We start from the raw sequence: 18,481 nt of genomic DNA, 5'->3' as shown, positions 1-18,481 counted from the left end.
TGAGACGTTCCGGAGACTCGCAGAGGGATCCCGGTCATGGCGAAGTCCATTTAGGTCGGCTTAATACACGTGTTCTCAAACTGAAACATGAGACGTTCCGGAGACTCGCAGAGGGGTCCCGGTCATGATGAAGTCCATTTAGGTCGGCTTAATACACACGTTCTCAGCACCTCTGCCCAGATTAGCCATGAAATTTCATGAAACATTAAAGCTAACCTTGCAAAGTTGGCTCATTTCCTTTAGTTTTTTTTTTTTTTATGCCAATGTAAAAAGAGAAAGAGGAAGAAAATGAATATGAATTTGAATCATTTGTGTTTTGTTCCTAGGTAAATGGGAATTAAAACTTTGCCCTTTGTGAGACTCCTATGAAGGTATGCACATTGAAGGCTTTTCAAGACTAATGCCATCTTTATTTCAAGTCACGTTTTAGATGGCTGTCCAGTCATTGCTCTTTGATTTTTCATAAACACACTCTGAAAAGAAAATAATTAACAGCCCTTTAGCCACTGATTCATCCCCTGGGCATTTCTCTCTCTGGTCAGGCTCCAGGGCAACCCATGTGTGTCTTAGTACCCACCTACTTCCCTTCCATTCTCATCTCAACGGCCACAGAATTAACATTTAAAACATTATTTTGTTTTTAATTATGTGTTTACATTCAAGTGCAGATGCCCATGGAGGCCAGAAGGAGCACTGGGTCTCCTCACACTGGTTGTAGGTACTTGTAAGCCACTCCAGTAAGTGCTCTGAACTGAAATTTAACAGCTAATCCGGGAACAGGTGCTGAGAACACGTGTATTAAGCCGACCTAAATGGACTTAGCCATGACCGGGACCCCTCTGCGAGTCTCTGGAACGTCTCATGTTTCAGTTCAGAAACCTCAGCAAAGTTTTACTTTCCTAAAGAGTGTTCCCTTTTCTCTCTTGACAGTTAATGGACAGACTATCAAATTAAACAAGGTTAACCAGTGAAGTACAATACACATCATAGTGACGGCACTTCTGTTATTGCTGCCATGCCTCTGCAGTGGGGTGTCTGCTCTGTTGGAAGCAGGCTTCTATGCAGTGGCCATCATCATGTAACATGTTCTAAAGCCCAGCCAGGAAACATCCCTCACTTGCCAAACACCAGCAATTGTACTTTCTTTACATCTCTGTGAATTAATACTGCCATGCTGGTTCTGAGCAGATACTAAAGGCCCCTAAGAGGAAATGGCCCCTCAGCCACGGCTGGGGTCAGGGGAGTGGTGGGGACACAGGACACAAGACATGAACATGGTAATACAATATAGGCTAGAAAGAAGGCTCCAGAGTCAAGAGTCCTCTGGTGGTTTGAATAAAAATGGCCCCCAATGCTCATATATTTGAATGCTTAGTCATCAGAGAGTGGCACTATTTAAGAAGGACTAGGAGGCATGGCTTTGTTGGAGCATGCCACTGGGGGTGGGCTTGGAGGTTTCAAAAGCTTACACCTGGCTCAGCATGGATCTCTGTTTTTGGATCAGGGTGTAGCACTTCTCTAGCACCACACCTGCTTACTGCCACACCTTTTGCTGTGATAATAATGGATAAACAAGCCTCCAATTAAATACTTTCTTTCATAAGAGTTGCCTTGGTCATGGTGTCTCTTCACAACAGAACAGTGACTAAGGTAAGTGCTCATTTAGAGGACTCGAGTTCCTAAATCTCACAGAATGGCTCACAAACACCTGTACCTTTTCTGGTTTCCACCGTAATTGTATGCATTGTGTCAGACACACAGACACATAGACACACAAACACCAGCAGACACCGACCCACACTCACAGACACACCCACATGTAAGTAAATAAAAGACTGTAGCAAGTTGTAAAGTTTCTGTTAGAAGTTAAGTGATGGATAAAGCAACTGCCAGACACTTCCCAGCATGCAGGGAACCTTTGATCCACTCGGACCTTTTTCACTGGGGAAGTCTAAACTGCCCACCTTCAACATGTGACCACCCCTGTCACTTCTGCCTTTCACAGACAAGGAGGCACAGCAAGAAGGAGGCTCTCTTTTCTGTAGGCCAATTCTTTTTCCTTTCTCACACAGTTCTGCCTGCTGGGCCTCTCTGCTTTGTTGTGACCTGCCAGCCAGTGTTCCATCTTCTCCCTCTGAAATAGTCTCCACATATATGTTGGGGTGGAGGTTAAGTGTCCGATCACTGACCTGAATAACAAAACATCTAAGCTCAAAACACCAGCTTGAAGCCCCTGCTCCCACCTGCTACACCCAATCCATCAGCAGAGGGCCTGTATATGGCTCCCCACCACTGGGAGGGGCTCAGAGCCATTTGTACTCAGTAAACAGGTTCCTAAAACATGACCCTTGTTCTTTGAAGTGTCAGTCAAATCATGGGATTGCCCACCTCTGAGTCTCTCTGTGGCTTCTGTTGAATTATAATCAACACAATCAACTTCTGTGGCTCCTGTTGAATTATAATCAACACAATCAACTTTAAATGCCAGGGGTGACTCCAGCAAGTCTCTATCCACCCAGGAAGCCTTGGGACTAGCCTTTTTTATGCTCTCACAGAAAAACACAGAGTTGGGTGCCAGCATCCCCTGTGGAGGCCTTACCTAGAATACAGTAGGACACAGCCTGATCTGCAAGAGTCAAGGTTGCTTCTACACAGAATCTAACTGTGGCAATTCCATGATCACAAGAGTTCTGTGCTCCTGTGCTGACTGCGCCTTGGTGTCTCCTGGTACCCAGGGCTGGAGCAGCCTGCACACTACTGCCTTCTTCCATGCAGAATACTTGCTTATGGCTTACTGTCCCAACAGTAATGTGTGCCAGGTCCTGCTCTGGGCCCTGGTATAAGATGGTGCCCCGTCAAGCACTCTTTATAGTTAGAGTGGCAGGGAGCGTCATGTAAATGTAGACTGGTGAGCTACTGGATCACACACACACACACACACACACACACACACACACACACACACTCACTGGAGATCACCAAGGATAGTTCACCAAGGAGTGGAGCCTGAGCATCCAGAGTTCAGTGCTCAGTGTGACAGGTGAACAGCAGGCAGGCAAAGGCAGAGACAGGAGAGGACAGTACCTTAGGTGTCAAGAACAAACCGTAAGTTTCCAGACTCCCCCTGCTCCCCTTCCGGTAAAGGCCCTGAGGCAGGGGAGCAGGGGGAGTCTGGAAAAGGAGGAGGAGGAGGAGGAACAGAACCACTTGAGCTCTAGCTTTTTTGGTGTTGCCTGCCAGGGGTTTTATACACCACCCCCTCTACCCTGTGCTGCCCAGGTGAGAGGAAAGACTCAGAGAGACTGCATATCACTCATAGCCAACCAACAACATGAAATACATACCCTGGGTAGACATAAAAAGCTAGTGGAGACAGCAAGCAGCCAAACCAGTTCCTAGAGCCCCCGGCCAGGCTCAGAGTAGAAGCACACCTTATTAGTTGGTTTTTTTTTTTCTTTCAATCTCTTTTTTTTTTCCCTTTCCTTCTTCCCCTCTCTTCTTTTCTTGGAAAAGTAGAAAGGAAACTCTATTCAAAGCAAAAAATCATAAATCATTATCTAGTAAGAGAGGAGGGGAACCTGTGATCAGAATATATTGTATGAAAAAAATTTTTAAACAATAAAAACAAAAGAAAAATACCAAAATAAAAAAATAAAAAACACAGAACATTGTCCATGCTTATCCCCCTGGTGAGCAACCTCTGCCTCTTGAACTCTGGATAAGAAGCCTCACACAGTGATTGTTCCCTTGTTCATGTGGCCTACTGTTCATCATGACTATGCAGCCCACTCTGTTGTTTTTCTCTGGATAAAGTTATTTTGCCTCTCTTGTTTAAAAAAAATAGAAGGAAAGAAAGAAAGAAAGAAAGAAAGAGAGAAAGAAAGAGAGAGAGAAGGAGAGAGAAAGAAAGGAAGGGAGGAAGAAAGGAAGGAAGGAAGGAGGAGGAAGACAATGGGCCTTATACAGGAGAAGTGTATTGTAAGTACAGGGTCATGAAGTTCTGTAGTCTCCATGTTTCAAATACTGTGTTCATTAACTCCAGCTGGGAAAACAACAAGGAAAACCCAAACACACAAAACAAAAACAAAAAACCCAAAAGAAACCCGAAACTGACCAAAATAGAGTACTTCTAAAATTGTGTACACATTTACTATGTATAACACGTTTTCACCCACTGGGATGGCTAAGTCATGTCCTACCTCACACATTTATTTTTTCATGGTGAGACCTTACAATCTATTCTTTTAGCAATTTTTAAGTGTAAAGCATTGTTATTGGGTTGGCAAGATGGCTCAGCTGGTAAATGCACTTGCTGTTAATTCTAACAGCCTGAGTTCCATTCCCAGGACCCAGAGAGACAACATGTGCATATGCACACAAAATAAATAAAATACCTCAAGTAATGATGTTAACTATTTACTATACATTACAAAATTTCCACACGAACCCAGAATTACCTTTATAACCATAAAGGGGGAAAAGGCACAGATAAGCCAGCAACAGCAACAAAGAGAACCCCAGTTACAAAAGCTTAAGTGTTAATGTGCACTCTACAGAACAGTATAGCAGCCAAGCCTGGTTGAGTCACAAGCAGGTAAGGCTCTTGATTACAACTCTAGTGTATTATAGACACATGGGAACAAACGCCAGCTGCTTACATTGTTCTAGCTGTTGAGAATAAGAGAGTGCAGAAGGTAAACTCACTGAAGATATTATACAAAAAGGAGCCCTCATGTGTCTGAAGGGTTAACTAAGTGGCCAGGACCCCTGCTTCTGGCCACCTATGTTTCTGACAGCTAATATGTAACTGTTTGGTTTGGCTCATGCCCATGATGCCATAACTGAGGAGCAGACAACCTCCATGTGCCAGGAGGTCACTGCTGAGATTCTTGGAAGTGGCTCCCTCCAGTCTCAAGAGCACCAGCAACACACGGTCTGTGCTAGAAATTTCCCTCTCCTGCCTGGACCACTCTTTCCTCTGGGGTGGGTAGGGCTGGCTCTCTCCAGTCTTATACAGGTCAACCCACATGGAAGAACCTGAAGCAGACCTTGTTGTAGTCTCTACTGCATAACCCATGTATGTATGTGTGTGTGTGTGTATGTGTGTATGTGTGTATGTATATGTGCATGTGTGTGCGTGCATACATGTATGTATTTTAATCTGCTCACTTCTTAGCATATCTGTAATCCTTACTTCCTTATACTCCCCCCCACCCCTTGATGGAACATTCGTGACTGCAAACATAGATCTATTTGTGCCTGAAATAGCACCAAGTCAAGTGGGTTATCCAAAAATACATCTGCTCAGTAAGTGGGCATAACAGTGTGTGATTAATCATTCCACTCCATAATCCGTGAGGGGAAATCTATGGACATCACACATTACCAGCAATCTTCAGATGCCAGTATACGAACACACACACACACACACACACACACACACACACACAAACGTGAATGTAAATAACAGCATGAAGAACTGAACAGGCTGAGTATGAGCTGGCTCTTCATGGAAGTTAGGAAAACACCTAAATCAAGCTCCCCCCTCCCCGTAACCCCTTCATACCTTTTAAAGCTCTGCTGTTTTATGTTTTTTAAAGAAATCATTTTAGTTATAATTATGTGCACGTGTGCCTGTGTGTGCATGAGTGCAGGAGTCTGTTGAGGCCAAAGGCATTGTGTTCCCTGGACTCGGTGGCTCGGCTGTGTGTGAGTCTTCTGATGTGGGGGCTGGGAACTGAGCTCAGGTTCACTGCTGATAAGAACAACATAAACTCCTAGCTGATGCGTCATCTCCTACAATATAAACACACACACACACACACACACACACACACACACATCTTCCTTCTCTCTAAAATAGGTCAACAGGAAAAGACACCTTCCTAACAGTCAACACATATGTAAAGCAGTCGTAACTACTCAGTGATAAATACTACTCTTGAGGACATTTTTCTAGTTCTTTTCTCCCCAGTGAAAAGTGTTCTGTATTTAGTAGTATTTCTACATATCCGGAAACTCAGCACAGTCGCTCCTATGATTAGAACAGGAGCACAGCTATGTCTCCCCAGGCACCAGCAGGAAAGGCGGAGTTGAAGAGAACAAAGCACTAAGCTGTGAGGGTGAAACATACAGGACTCCAGGGGACCCAGTGCGGCAGAAGCTCCGTGACCAAGTAGGTGCTGAGAGGCTCTAATCCTAGTACCCACAAGGCTGAGCCAGGAGGACTGCAAGTTCAAGACCAGCCTGCATCACACAGTGAACTTGAGGCAAGCCTAAGCTGTGTTGACTGGCATGGTTAACGAAGAAATTAACAAGGGCCACTCCATAAAGTTGCACAATAATGGCAGGAACTGTAAACTTAAGTGGTAGAAGTAATTTTATCTCATCTATGTTTTGCCATGAGAATATTAAACACAAACACTTGAAGGAGGTCAAGATGTAGCCCACTTTGTGTCCCAAGCACTCAGACTGTGACGGTGTATCACAGACATGCAGTTAAGCACTGAGGAAGACCAGAATATCTGCAACCTTTTCCAGTTTCTGCCTCAGCATTGGAAACAAGGCCACTGAGAAGATGCCCTGTTATGCAATATGATAACACCTGCAAGCTAGAGAGTGCAGGGCCCCAAGAAGGGGCTCATTTGTCCCAAACTAAGTGTGAGCCAAGGGCCTAATTGTTTCACTAAAGATGGCAGGTTAGAGTCTGCTGGGAAAGAGCTGCATTTAGAGACAGGCAGGACGGTGCAGAGGGACTCTGGCCATTGGAGGGCCTGCAGACTCACACATTCATCAGCCATATGCATAATACAAAATCCTTTCCTGCAATATTAAAAAAGCAATTGTTTTTCATTTTGTTTGAGACTTGGCCTATACTGGTTACTGTTTTCTGTCAATTTGACACAAGCTTCAGTCATCTGGGAGGAGGAAACCTCACCTGGGGCTGAGGCTGTATCAGCCTAAATACACTTCCCAGGCCAGTATGCCTATAGCTAGATGGAAGGAAATCTTGAATCTTTCAAATTTACCTGTTATGTTAACATTGGGGGTCAGCACAGAGTGGTTTCCACTTGGAGAGCCTACAAAATAAAGACATCAATTATTAAAGCATACTGAAGATTTAACTCGGTACATAGCAGGAGCCCTCTGACCTTCAATCAAAGGTTTGGGGTTCCCAGGGGTATACACACTGAAGCCAACTATCCGACTGTGTGAGAGATTTGAAGAGTTGCTATGCCATGGAAAGACAGTGTGATGGGAGCCCTGAGGAAGAGTTCAGGCCCATGTGGCAGAATCGCCAGGTTGATGAGCAGTCCATTGGACATGCTTACAGTTAGGTTGTCTTTGCTTCCTGGGCTGCAGTGGGAGGGACCGGAGCCTTACATTTTGAAGGAGGAACTGTGATTCTGAAGAAAATGAGAGACCCATTTAGTTTATGTGAATCCATCATGCATACATTCCATTCCCCTAGGCCCAGACACTGCTGAGTCTCTGGAGCCTGTATGCAGATGAGGGGGAAGAGAACTTGCAGCTGCCAATGGGCATGGCCTAAGGATGGTATGGGGGAGGGGAGGTAATACTACAGGAGTTCTGCTTGTACCACTGTTGCTAAGAAACATCCTGGAGCCATCACTGAGTTCGAGGTGGCATTGTTAGATCTTTCACACAGAACATAGCAAGCTTCCGTGGCAACTTAGCAACTTGCACGTGCCACCTTTTGGTGACAACAGCTTTGTCAAGGTGCCTACAGAGGTGATGTCAGCTGTGTTGTAAGTGTTACTCTGGAAAGGCCCTCCTTGTTCATGGGTGCTCCTGGTCTTAAAACCACCAGCAATCCCAGTGTTACTCAATGCAAAGAGATTTGTAGGATTCTCATTTTTCAGTGAAAATCTCAGTACAACTTCTAATTTTTAAGCTAGTACCTTAAGATTTCGGCAGGTCAAGGGATTAACTTTTCAGGTAAGCAACTTTTCAATGGTTTATTTTGGAATCTGTATAAAGATTACAACCCACAAAGGGAGCTTAAGCAATACTATTGTTCCTTGTCATAGAGACCAATCCTGTTGATATCAGGCTGAGCCCTACTCTGAGACACTGTGTAAAGAGGCACAAAGGTGTTATGTTTCTGACATAACTCACTCAAAACAAACCAAAAAAAAAAAAAAACCTTTAAAATGCAAAAGAAAGCCAGCAATAATAACTGTGAAATATTTAGCAACTGTTAAATCTATTTCTCCTGTACCTTCCACTGGAAGGGATGAGACGGAACTCAGGTCTGATGTGTCTGGCAGGTATCAAGTTGTGGCCAACAAAATAAAGTGCTTATAGACATAAGTTTCCTTCATCTTAGCCTTCTGGTAACTTTATGACAGGAGTATTGTCTTGCCGTGACAGGAACTGAGGCCCAGAGAAAAACTACTCAACTCTTTAGTGAGTCTGGCTGTGTATCGGGTTGATTAACTGCAAAGCCAGCATAGATGTGTTCTTCCTAGTGTTACATCATCAGCTGTTCCTTCCTCAAACAAGCCCTCCTGAATCCTTCCTCTTCTGGCTCCCCTGAGGTTGTTGAAAGTGAATTTGTTATTTGCCATCAAAAAAATACTAACAGCTTCCCAAATGCTAGGACTAAAGGTATGTGCCACCACACCTGGAATCATTATTATTATTAATATACTTATTTTATTATTTTGGTGTTTTGAGATAGAGGTTCTCTATACAGCCCTGGCTATCCTGGTACTACATAGACCAAGCTGGCCTGAAACTCACAAGAGATCAATGTGCATTGTCTCTGGAATGCTGGGATTAGTGGTGTGTGCCACCATGCCAAGCAGAAAAGTATTTTAAAAAGCCAGAAGTTCAATGGCATTATTTCCTCTTTTCTACAATACCCTGGACAGCTGATGTGGTGTGATGATGAAATGGCTGAGCTTGGATTCTGCTTTGAAGTCAAAGGTGTATTACTTGTTTTACTTTAAATAAGTTAGCTTACTGTGTGAAGTCTAGGATTTCTCGCTATAAAATGGAGATGGTTGGTAAGGTTTCGAAGGGTGATTTACAAATCTCAATTTAGCATAGTGGTGGTGGTGGGGAACAACGGCAGAAAACGAACCTGGAATATTAGCTTTTAGATTTTCAGAACGCTGTTAAAAAAAATCACCATGTATTGTAATGCTAATTGTACTAATTACATGCTGCACACAAAGACTACAACAGTTATTTGCTTTTTTGGGTTGCTGTTAAAAGTTTTAGAGATACTGTCTCCTTTATGTAGCCTAGGCTGGCCTTAAGAAGTGCCTCAGATTAGCCAGAGGCCTGGTCCCGACATTCCCTTAACAACACCTTCTTTTAGCACAGTTTGACGGCATCTTTATAGAACTGAATTAATTGGTTCTATTAGTTCATGGAATCACGGCATCAGAGCATTTCAGGTTTTCCAAATATCACTAACCTCTCAGGTGAGGCGCTCATAAACAGAGCATAGTGACAAAGTCAAACAGCAACAACAACAAAAATGTGTTCTGAGGGCCAAAGCTAGAAAAGGGCACTCCACTTCAATCAGTAATTCACCAGAGGAAAAAAATCAGATGTATTGGTACACACAAGGCAAGCAGCTGGGTAGGATAAAGGCCTCTTCCCATACAGTCTAGTATTTGCTCTAAGACAGAGTCTCAACATAATTATACTGTCCATTCTTTCCTTAACCGATCTCAGAAGTAGGTCTGCAGTTCCAGTTTGTCACAGGTTCAAGTCAAAAGAGCAAATATAAAACATAATCAACCGAGGTGAAGAAGCCCTGTAATCTCCAAAGTAGAGTTAGGAATATCAGAAGTTCAAGGTTATCTTCAGCCACACAGGGAGTTCAAAGCCAACTTGGGCTGCTGGGTTACAAGAGATCCTTACTCAACAAAACAAACAGTGAAATTCAGCACAACAAACAGGGTTGTTTAATTCACCCGGATTATTCCAGCAAAAGCAGGTGTTGGGCCCAAATCATCTGCTTAAATAAACTGACTGGTTATCTCTCCATAGGTGAGACTGAAAAACACAACAGATGGACTGAACTGAAAATCACAAAGTCGTCCTTTAAAGTTTCTTATCCTAGTTTACTATTTCCCTAGCGTTTGGACCCTAGTAGGTGACAAGGGACAATAAGTTTTACAAATTCAGAGTTCTTCTCAAATAAGTGTCCAAAAGGTCATGGTTCCGAAGAGAAACAAAATCCCCAACACAGAAAACTGTCAACATCATCTTGTTATGACCTTAATGATGACGTCGTAGGCTCTGGACCAGAGAGACTTCAAGGCTGCTGCGGGCGCAGCAGTAGTGACTATAGCCCGAGCACAAGCCTCACCTGCGCAGGGGAACAAGGCGCTTACACCCAAGATTCCCACTCAGCCGAACTGGCCCTGGAATCCAACTTGAATTTTGGAAGTACCTTCAGCAGGAAGCTGTGTGGGTAGACAATCAGACCTGTTTTTGCGGCACATATTTCAATCTACAGGTCTTGCTACCAGCTACAGAACTCCAGGGAAAGGCTGAGGACCACCAACTTGAGTCTTCGGCTGAAGGGCCATCCCAGGGAAACTCAACAAGTTCTGCACACCACGCCGGCCTGCCGCCCCCAAGCAGGGGAGAGACCGAGTCGCTACGCAGGTGGCCCGCGGGCAAGTGGGACACCCACCCCAATCTCAGTTCCCCCTTCACCCGCGGAGTCTACCGCGGACGCGTGGAACTTTCCACGCGGACGCCGGACATGGAGAGGCAGGCCGCCGAGGCGCGCTTCCTCTCCGCCGGCGGACTTACCCTGAGCGTCCGTCCTGTCCGTCCAGGCCCCTAGCAGCGCCAGCACCTGCAGCGCGCCCAGCAGCAGCACGGCCCGCGCGCACAGCGCCATTGTTTCCAGGGCCCCTGAGCGCCTGCTGCAACCGCCCGGCGCCCAGAGCTGCCCTCCGCGCACGCGACCGCTCCGCGTCCCCTTCCGCCCTTACTGCTCCCCTGCAGCCGCTGCCGCCGGTCCCCCCCAGTGACCAAATAGGGATAGGGCCAGGAGGCCTGGGGCGGGGCCAGGGCGTGGTCCGCAAAGTCAGGAGGGGCGTGGCCTACAGGAGGCAGGGCAGGGAAGAGCTGCGGGACCAAGAGAGGGAGTGGCTCTGAGAAAAGAGGCGGGCTGGAGAGGGCGTGGCTCTCTGAACGGTGCTGCGGAGCAGATAAGAGGCGGGGCTCTCGGAGGCCGGTGACGGCGTGGCTTTGGGCGTGGCGTGGTCCGGACTAAGTGCTTGGAAAGCTGCGGCTCTCTCTCTGCCTTTTGAGGGATAGTCGTCTCTCAGGACGTCCTGAAGACAGACAGACAGCCTTTATATAGAAGTTTTCGGGTGCGGATTGGCGTGTATGCAGTGCGGAGTAAGAGAGGGAGTCACAGGCTGGATGATTGCAGAGGCAGAGGAGTGTAGAAAAGTCAGACTCAAAAAAGTTTCAAAGTAACCATCATGATCTTCGTACTCCACTTGTGCCTCCTTTTTTTCTACAAGTGTGGAAAGACATGTAGAGTGGGTGGTGCGGTTTGCAGACCAGTTGGAATTTAGCACCTATACCCTAGGTCCCTGTCTTCTAGAGTTTGCAGACCCTGCTCAAAAACAGCGTGTTGTAGTCTAGTTTTTTGGGAAAATCCCTGGTAAGCCCTAAAGTCAATGCTGCATTTTGATTCCATTCAGAATTCTAAAATTGTGTGGCTAGTACACATCACTCAACTAATGTGGAAGACGGACTCAGGGTATTGCAGCTCTCTTAACACCTGATCCAGGGCACTTCAAAGATGAACCAAAAACTTTGTTATGAAAAATACTTTTTGATTTCCACAAAGCTTCTCTGTTATAGATGTGTGATGATCATGGATGAATTAGGCCCATTTGCTCTACATTTACAAGACTTATATGAGACTGCAATCAGCCAACCTGAAAATACCAGCATCTACCACTGGCTTTAAAAAAACAGCTGTGTGCTTAGAGGATTTGATTTGGCAATTCTATTTCTGAAGAATCTAGCCAAGTGCTTCCAGACATGGAATAGGAAGGAACATTCTGTATACAGAATGAATGTTTGCCCTGATTCCAGATGTTGAAACCCATGCTCAGTGTGGTGATTTAAAGAGGTGGGGTATTGGAGAAGTGACCGAGCCAGAAGAGCAGAGCTCTCAACAGTGAAATTAGTGCCTCATGAAAGTGCCTGAGAAAAAATTTTACCCCTTAAAAACTCAGTCTATGAAACGAGGGGCCTTCAACGGACACCAAGTCAGTTGCTGGCACTGCCTTTGACTTCCCAGGCGGAGAAGAAATGTTTCAAGCGTACTGATGTAATCTAACCTTATATGTTTACACAGTCCCCTAGCTGGTGTAGCAGCGCACACCTGTAATTCCACTACTTAGGAGACAGAGGCAGGAGGAACTGCTGAAAATTCAAGGCCAATCTGAGCTACGTACTGAGTTCCAGGCTGAGCTGATCTACGGTGAGACCCTGTCTCAACCATTCTCAGCCAGGAATGGAGGCATAGTCCTGTAACTCCATCACTTGGGAGGCTGAAGGAGGATTGGGAATTCATGGTCATCTTCAGCTTTATAGCAAGTTCGAGGCCAGCCTGAACTATATCAGACCCTAACTCAACAAACCAAACAGCCAATAAAACAAACAAAAAATTTCCAAAATTTCCAAAATGAAACATGAAACTTCTTGCTGTAACTTCCTGAGGATTCCCAGTGTACAATGACACACACATTCGCATTGCAATGGTGTTCTCAAATAAATACCATTCTTTTAAACAGGTTGACACTTGCATCTACTGAGAGCTTGATGTTTGCTCTGCACCGTGACTACTGATCTTTCCTTCTGTGCAGCTTTCATTGGTCTTTCCAGACTCCCTTTACATTTAATCTTCAACCATCTGGGCAGGTCTTTATGACCTGATCCTCGTCCTCCCAGCTGACTACAGACACTGTGAGTCTTTTGTTTTACAAACTACTTATCGAATGTTTAGTGTATAATGGACTATAACTTTATGGGGTTTATAGTTGTTTAGTAGCAAGATAGATGCTGATGGACCCCAATGAAGGGGGTTAAAGTGTGTTGGGTTTAGGGAGGCGGTTTGATCAGTGAAGTGTCTACTGTGCAAACATGAGGACCCAAATCCAAATCTCCAACATTCATGTAAAAATGTGTCAGATGCCTATAATCCTATTGTTAGAGCAGAGACAGGTGGTCCCTACAGCTTGCTGGCTAGCCAGTTGGTATGTTTCTGGTCCAGTGGGACACTGTCTCAAAATAACTATATAGTGGAGATAGATAGGGGAAGCTAGCCAGCATCTACCTCTGGCTTCCACACATGTGCACACAGACTTCCACATGCATACAAACACACATATGGTATATAAACAGTTACTTGATTTCTGTTCTAAAGAAGGTAGAAATGAAACTGGTGGTTTAAATAGTTATGGCCTCCATAGACTCATGTGTTTGAATGCTTGGCCATTGGGAGTGGCACTATTAAGAGATGTGCCTTGTTGGAGTAGATATGGCCTTGTTGGAGGAAGCATGTCACTATGGAGGAAAGTTTTGAGGTCATATATGCTTAAACCATGCCCAATGTGGCTCATAGTCTCCTGCTGCTGCCTGTGGATCAAGATGTAGAACTCTTGGTTCCTCCAGCACCAAGTCAGCCTACACACTGCCATGCTTTCCACCGTAATAATGGACTGAGCCGCTGAGAATGTAAGCCAGCGCAAATTAAATATTTTCCTTTATAAGAGTTACTGTGGTCATGGTGTGTCTTCACAGCAGTGAAACCCTAAGACAGTAACCTAGTAAATGTATCTCTATTACCTACATTATAATTTACTACATTATAATTTATAACCATTAAAGTCTAACAGGATATTTTTATGGAAGAATCTCAAAAATGATTCCATATACTTTATTTCTTGATATATTTTTAAGTGAAATATTTCAATGCTTTCAATAAACTTGCTACTGGGTGAAAATTCATGTTATTTAAAAATAAAAAAGAGGCTATTTTCTTTTTTTCTAGTAGGTTTTTTATTTAAGTTTTATTGCATTATGATGAGAAAAGATACATAATTTCAATTTATCTGAATTTGTTAACATTTAAAAACATATTTTGAGTAAATAGAATTACATCACATTCTTCTTTCCCTTTTGTACCCCCACTCCTCCCAGAGACCCCCTTCAATACCTGCAATACCTTTCACTTTTTTATTTTATTATATTCTTTAAATTTTATCGAATATTGTAAGAATAAAAATGAGTATTATAGAAGTTGTTTGGTATAAAACTACAATCAGTTGAACAGTCTTTTGTAGATGCTTGTCTACAGCAATACTGAAAATACATATGTTTTTCTCAATGTAAATTTTAAATAACTCCAAATATATTAAAGGTATATTTTATTTTTATTTTTAAAAGATTTATTTATTGCAAGTACACTGTCGCTGTCTTCAGCCACACCAGAAGAGGGCGTCAGATCTCATTATGGGTGGTTGTGAGCCACCATGTGGTTGCTGGGATTTGAACTCATGATCTTTGGAAGAGCAATCGGCTCTCTTACCTGCTAAGCCATCTCACCAGCCCAATAACTGTATATTTTAAAATAATATATCACTATTAGTTTTTTTTTAAATGAACATAAATAGATAGTCTTTTTGTTTGTTTTGTTTTGTTTTGTTTTTAGTAGAGCTTAAAATCTTGGCTGTTACTGTGGTACAAACTCAAAATAAGAATTATTTTTAGACATTGGAGTTCATTGTAATAAGGCTGTACTTCAATGTCCCTCACATCACCAAAGGATTTTACCTCCATAGTAGCTAAGCTAAGAGTTGACAGTTCTGCTGAGCCAAGGAATGAATTGTAGGCACAATGTTTGGATACAGATTTCCTGCTATGGTCAAAGCTATTTGACTTGAGTGATTGTCTTCATTCTCAGCCCACAGGGAACAGGCTACATTCATTTAAGAAATAGTGTGTGTGCCAGGCAGTGGTGGCACACGCCTTTAATCCCAGCACTTGGGAGGCAGAGACAGGCAGATTTCTGAGTTTGAGACCAGCCTGGTCTACAGAGTGAGTTCCAGGACAGCCAGGGCTACACAGAGAAACCCTGTCTAGAAAAACCAAAAAAAAAAAAAAGATATATAGTGTGTATATTAAGATGGTGTATCCATGAAGTCATTCATCAACTGTTTCAATGAACAATGGTTCTGCTTGGAGGGTGACACAGACATTAGATGAGCGTAAGATTCTGATTCATTGGCTGTGATGATTTTGAAAAACATTCATCTCAGAGTAAGAGTAACGTATAAAGTCCTTCAAATTGATACAATAATTATAATTATAAGCAAAGCATTCAGTCTCTTTATTGTTCTCTTACAAACCACCTCACAAATTAATTGTCTACTTTTTTTGGCTGTATAAATACTTTTGAAATATGTAAGCTGTTCTGAAAACCTTAGTATAGTGTAAAAACATCAAATAAACAATCCTGGGGCTGGCGAGATGGCTCAGTGGGTAAGAGCACTGACTGCTCTATCAAAGGTCCTGAGTTCAAATCCCAGCAACCAGAGCACTGACTGCTCTATCAAAGGTCCTGAGTTCAAATCCCAGCAACCACATGGTGGCTCACAACCACTTGTAATGAGATCTGCTGCCTTCTTCTGGTGTCTCTGAAGACAGCTACAAAAAACAATCCTACTAATAGAGAGGTTGAGATAGGAAAGCATGATTTCGAGACCATTATGTGGTACACAGCAAGAGACTGTCACGTACAAACAAGCAGAAAGTGTATATGGATTGTACAATATTGGACCTGTTTCTCCAATTACCAAATTAGAGAGATCACTGGATGACAGCCAACAAATTTCTAATTCCTCAAATTTTTGAATTTCAGTTGTTTAGGATATGTTAATATTAATTTTGATATTAAGAGATATTAAGGAAAAGTGATTGTTTCTTCCTTTTTTTTTTTTTTTCTCTGAGGCAGGGTTTCTCTGTGTAGCCCTGGCTGTTCTGGAACTCACTCTGTAGACCAGGATGGCCTTGAACTCAGAAATCCGCCTGCCTCTGCCTCCCAAGTGCTGGGATTAAAGGCGTGCGCCACCACCGCCCGGCTCTTCCTGTTATTTTTGTTGTTAGAGGTGGAACTATGTTTGTGTGGATTTGTTGAAAGATTACCTTCTTGCTTCTTCTAGGGTGTAGTTTTGCTCCTTATGTTGATGTTTTCCATCTATTATCCTTTGTAGGACTGGATTTATGGAAAGATATTGTGTAAAGTTTGTTTTGTCATAGAATATCTTGTTTTCTCCATCTATGGTAATTGAGAGTTTTGCTGGGTGTGGTAGCCTGGGCTGGCATTTGTGTTCTTGTAGGGTCTGTATGGCATCTGCCCAGGATCTTCTAGCTTTCATAGTCTCTGTTGAGAAGTCTGGGGTAATTTTTATAGACCTGCCTTTATATGTTACTTGACACTTTTTCCTTACTGCTTTTAAAATTCTTTTGTAGTTTAGTGCATTTGGTGTTTTGATTATTATGTGACAGAAGGAATGTCTTTTCTGGTCCAGTCTATTTGGAGTTCTGTAGGCTTCTTGTATGTTCATGGGCATGTCTTTCTTTAGGTTAGGGTAGTTTTCTTCTATAATTTTGTTGAAGATATTTACTGGCCCTTTAAGTTGGGAATCTTCACTCTCTTCTATACCTATTATCCTTAGGTTTGGTCTTGTCATTGTGTCCTGGATTTCTTGGATGTTTTGGGTTAGGAGCTTTTTGCTTTTTGCATTTTATTTGACTGTTGTGTCAATGTTTTCTATAGTATCTTCTGCCCCTGAGATTCTCTCTTCTATCTCTTGTATTCTCTTGTTGACACATGCATCTATGACTCCTGATCTCTTTCCTAGGTTTTCTAACTCTAGGGTTGTCTCCCTTTGTTATTTCTTTATTGTTTCTATTTCCATTTTTAGATCCTGGATGGTTTTGTTCATTTCCTTCACCTGTTTGATTGTGTTTTCCTATAATTCTTTAAGGGATTTTTGTGTTTCCTCTTTAAGGGCTTCTTCTAGCTATTTACCTGTGTTTTCCTGTATTTCTTTGAGGGTGCTATTTATGTCCTTCTTAAAGTCCTCTATCATCATCATGGGAAGTGATTTTTAGATCTGAATCTTGCTTTTCCAGTGTGTTGGGGTATCCAGGACTTGCTATGGTGGGAGAATTGGGTTCTGATGATGCCAAGTAACCATAGTTTCTGTTGCTTAAGTTCGTACACTTGCCTCCCACCATCTGGTTATCTCTAGTGCTACTTGTCCTTCCTGTGATCCTGGTTGTGTCAGAACTCCTCAGAGTCAAGCTGTTTCTGTGATCCTGTGATCCTGAAATCCTGGGTGTGTCTGAGCTCCTGGGAGTCAAGCTGCCTCTGGGACCCTGAGATCCTGATGTGACCAAGCTCCTGTGATCCTGTGATCCTGTGATCCTGTGATCCTGTGATCCTGGGCATGTTAGAGGGCACCTGGGAGTAGAGCTTCCTCTGGGTATTGTGGAACTCACTGCAGAGTTTGTGCCCAAAGTCTGCTCAGAGCATTAGCCTATACAGACCAGAAGGAACCTGTGCCACTCGTCTGGTGGAGTTCCTGTGTGCCTGAGTCCCATTAGTCCCAGTTATTCCTGGTGTTGGGACAGATGTTGTGTCTTCCTCACCTCTAATCCTATGATCCTGGGCATGTTAGAGCGCCTGGGAGTGGAGCTTCCTCTGGGTGTTGTGGGACTGGCTGTGGAGTTTGTACCCAAGGTCTGCTCAAGGCAGTGGCCCAGACCCTATTTTATTTTCAAATTATATATTAGGCACAGTAGTGAATCTTTGTTTTCTGAAATTCCTAGTTCTAATACATTTTTGTACAAGTATACAAGATTAACAACCTCCCTCATAAAAATGTGGAAGGTGAGAACCAAGTCTCCAAAGTTGTCCTCTGACCTGTATATGCATACCTATACCCAATCATAAATAAAAAATTTAAAATAACAATAAACAATAAAATATTTATGAAGGACAAGATGTGAGTTGCTTTCCACATAGGGACAGCAGAGGCTGCTTTATGATGATTCTATAAACATTACAAAGATTTCATGTGTGTTTGTGCGTATGTGTGTGTGACAGGACACAGGAGGAACACAAGGCAGGTGGTCACAACACATCCTCAGGAAGGAGACAGAAAGAAGGCGGCTACACCCATATTCTCTCTTTTAACTTTGACTCAGTGCAAGATCTCAGTCCACATAATGGTGCCAGTCACTTTCAGGATGATCTTCCCTCTGCATTTAAATCTCTCGGGACACACCCTCAGTAGAGGCCTAGTGGTGTATTCCCTAAGTGATTGTAAGTCCAATTGACAATGTAGGCAGACTATCGTATTTGCCTAAAAATTCACCATAGTAAATTTTT

General features: G+C 43.3%; 1 protein-coding gene and 1 long non-coding RNA gene across 5 annotated transcripts in view; one reads left to right on the top strand and one right to left on the bottom strand.

Annotated features, from left to right (window-relative positions):
- The window catches only part of Tmem123 (transmembrane protein 123), a 32,193-nt gene extending 21,122 nt beyond the window's left edge, over positions 1-11,071 (bottom strand). The window contains exons 1-2 of one of the 2 annotated variants that reach the window (XM_031343039.1): positions 10,804-11,071; positions 7,029-7,079 (exon numbers count right to left, since the gene is read on the bottom strand). In XM_031343039.1, coding sequence (XP_031198899.1) covers positions 7,029-7,079; positions 10,804-10,894 — 142 coding nt within the window. In that variant the 5' untranslated portion in view covers positions 10,895-11,071. Of the gene's footprint in view, positions 1-7,028; positions 7,080-7,331; positions 7,637-10,803 lie in introns of those variants that run through there. The other variant, XM_031343038.1, reaches the window with a different exon arrangement.
- The window catches only part of LOC116071925, a 32,995-nt gene continuing 22,227 nt past the window's right edge, over positions 7,714-18,481 (top strand). The window contains exons 1-3 of one of the 3 annotated variants that reach the window (XR_004111239.1): positions 7,714-7,959; positions 10,030-10,653; positions 11,712-12,987. This is a non-coding gene — a long non-coding RNA (uncharacterized LOC116071925). Of the gene's footprint in view, positions 7,960-8,403; positions 8,632-10,029; positions 10,679-11,711; positions 12,988-18,481 lie in introns of those variants that run through there. The other 2 variants (XR_004111237.1, XR_004111238.1) reach the window with 2 other exon arrangements.

The sequence above is a fragment of the Mastomys coucha genome, unplaced genomic scaffold (genome assembly GCF_008632895.1).
Source record: "Mastomys coucha isolate ucsf_1 unplaced genomic scaffold, UCSF_Mcou_1 pScaffold23, whole genome shotgun sequence".
NCBI lineage: Eukaryota > Metazoa > Chordata > Mammalia > Rodentia > Muridae > Mastomys > Mastomys coucha.
Note: the sequence above shows the minus strand (reverse complement) of the source record. Positions and strands in the feature narration are given on the sequence as shown.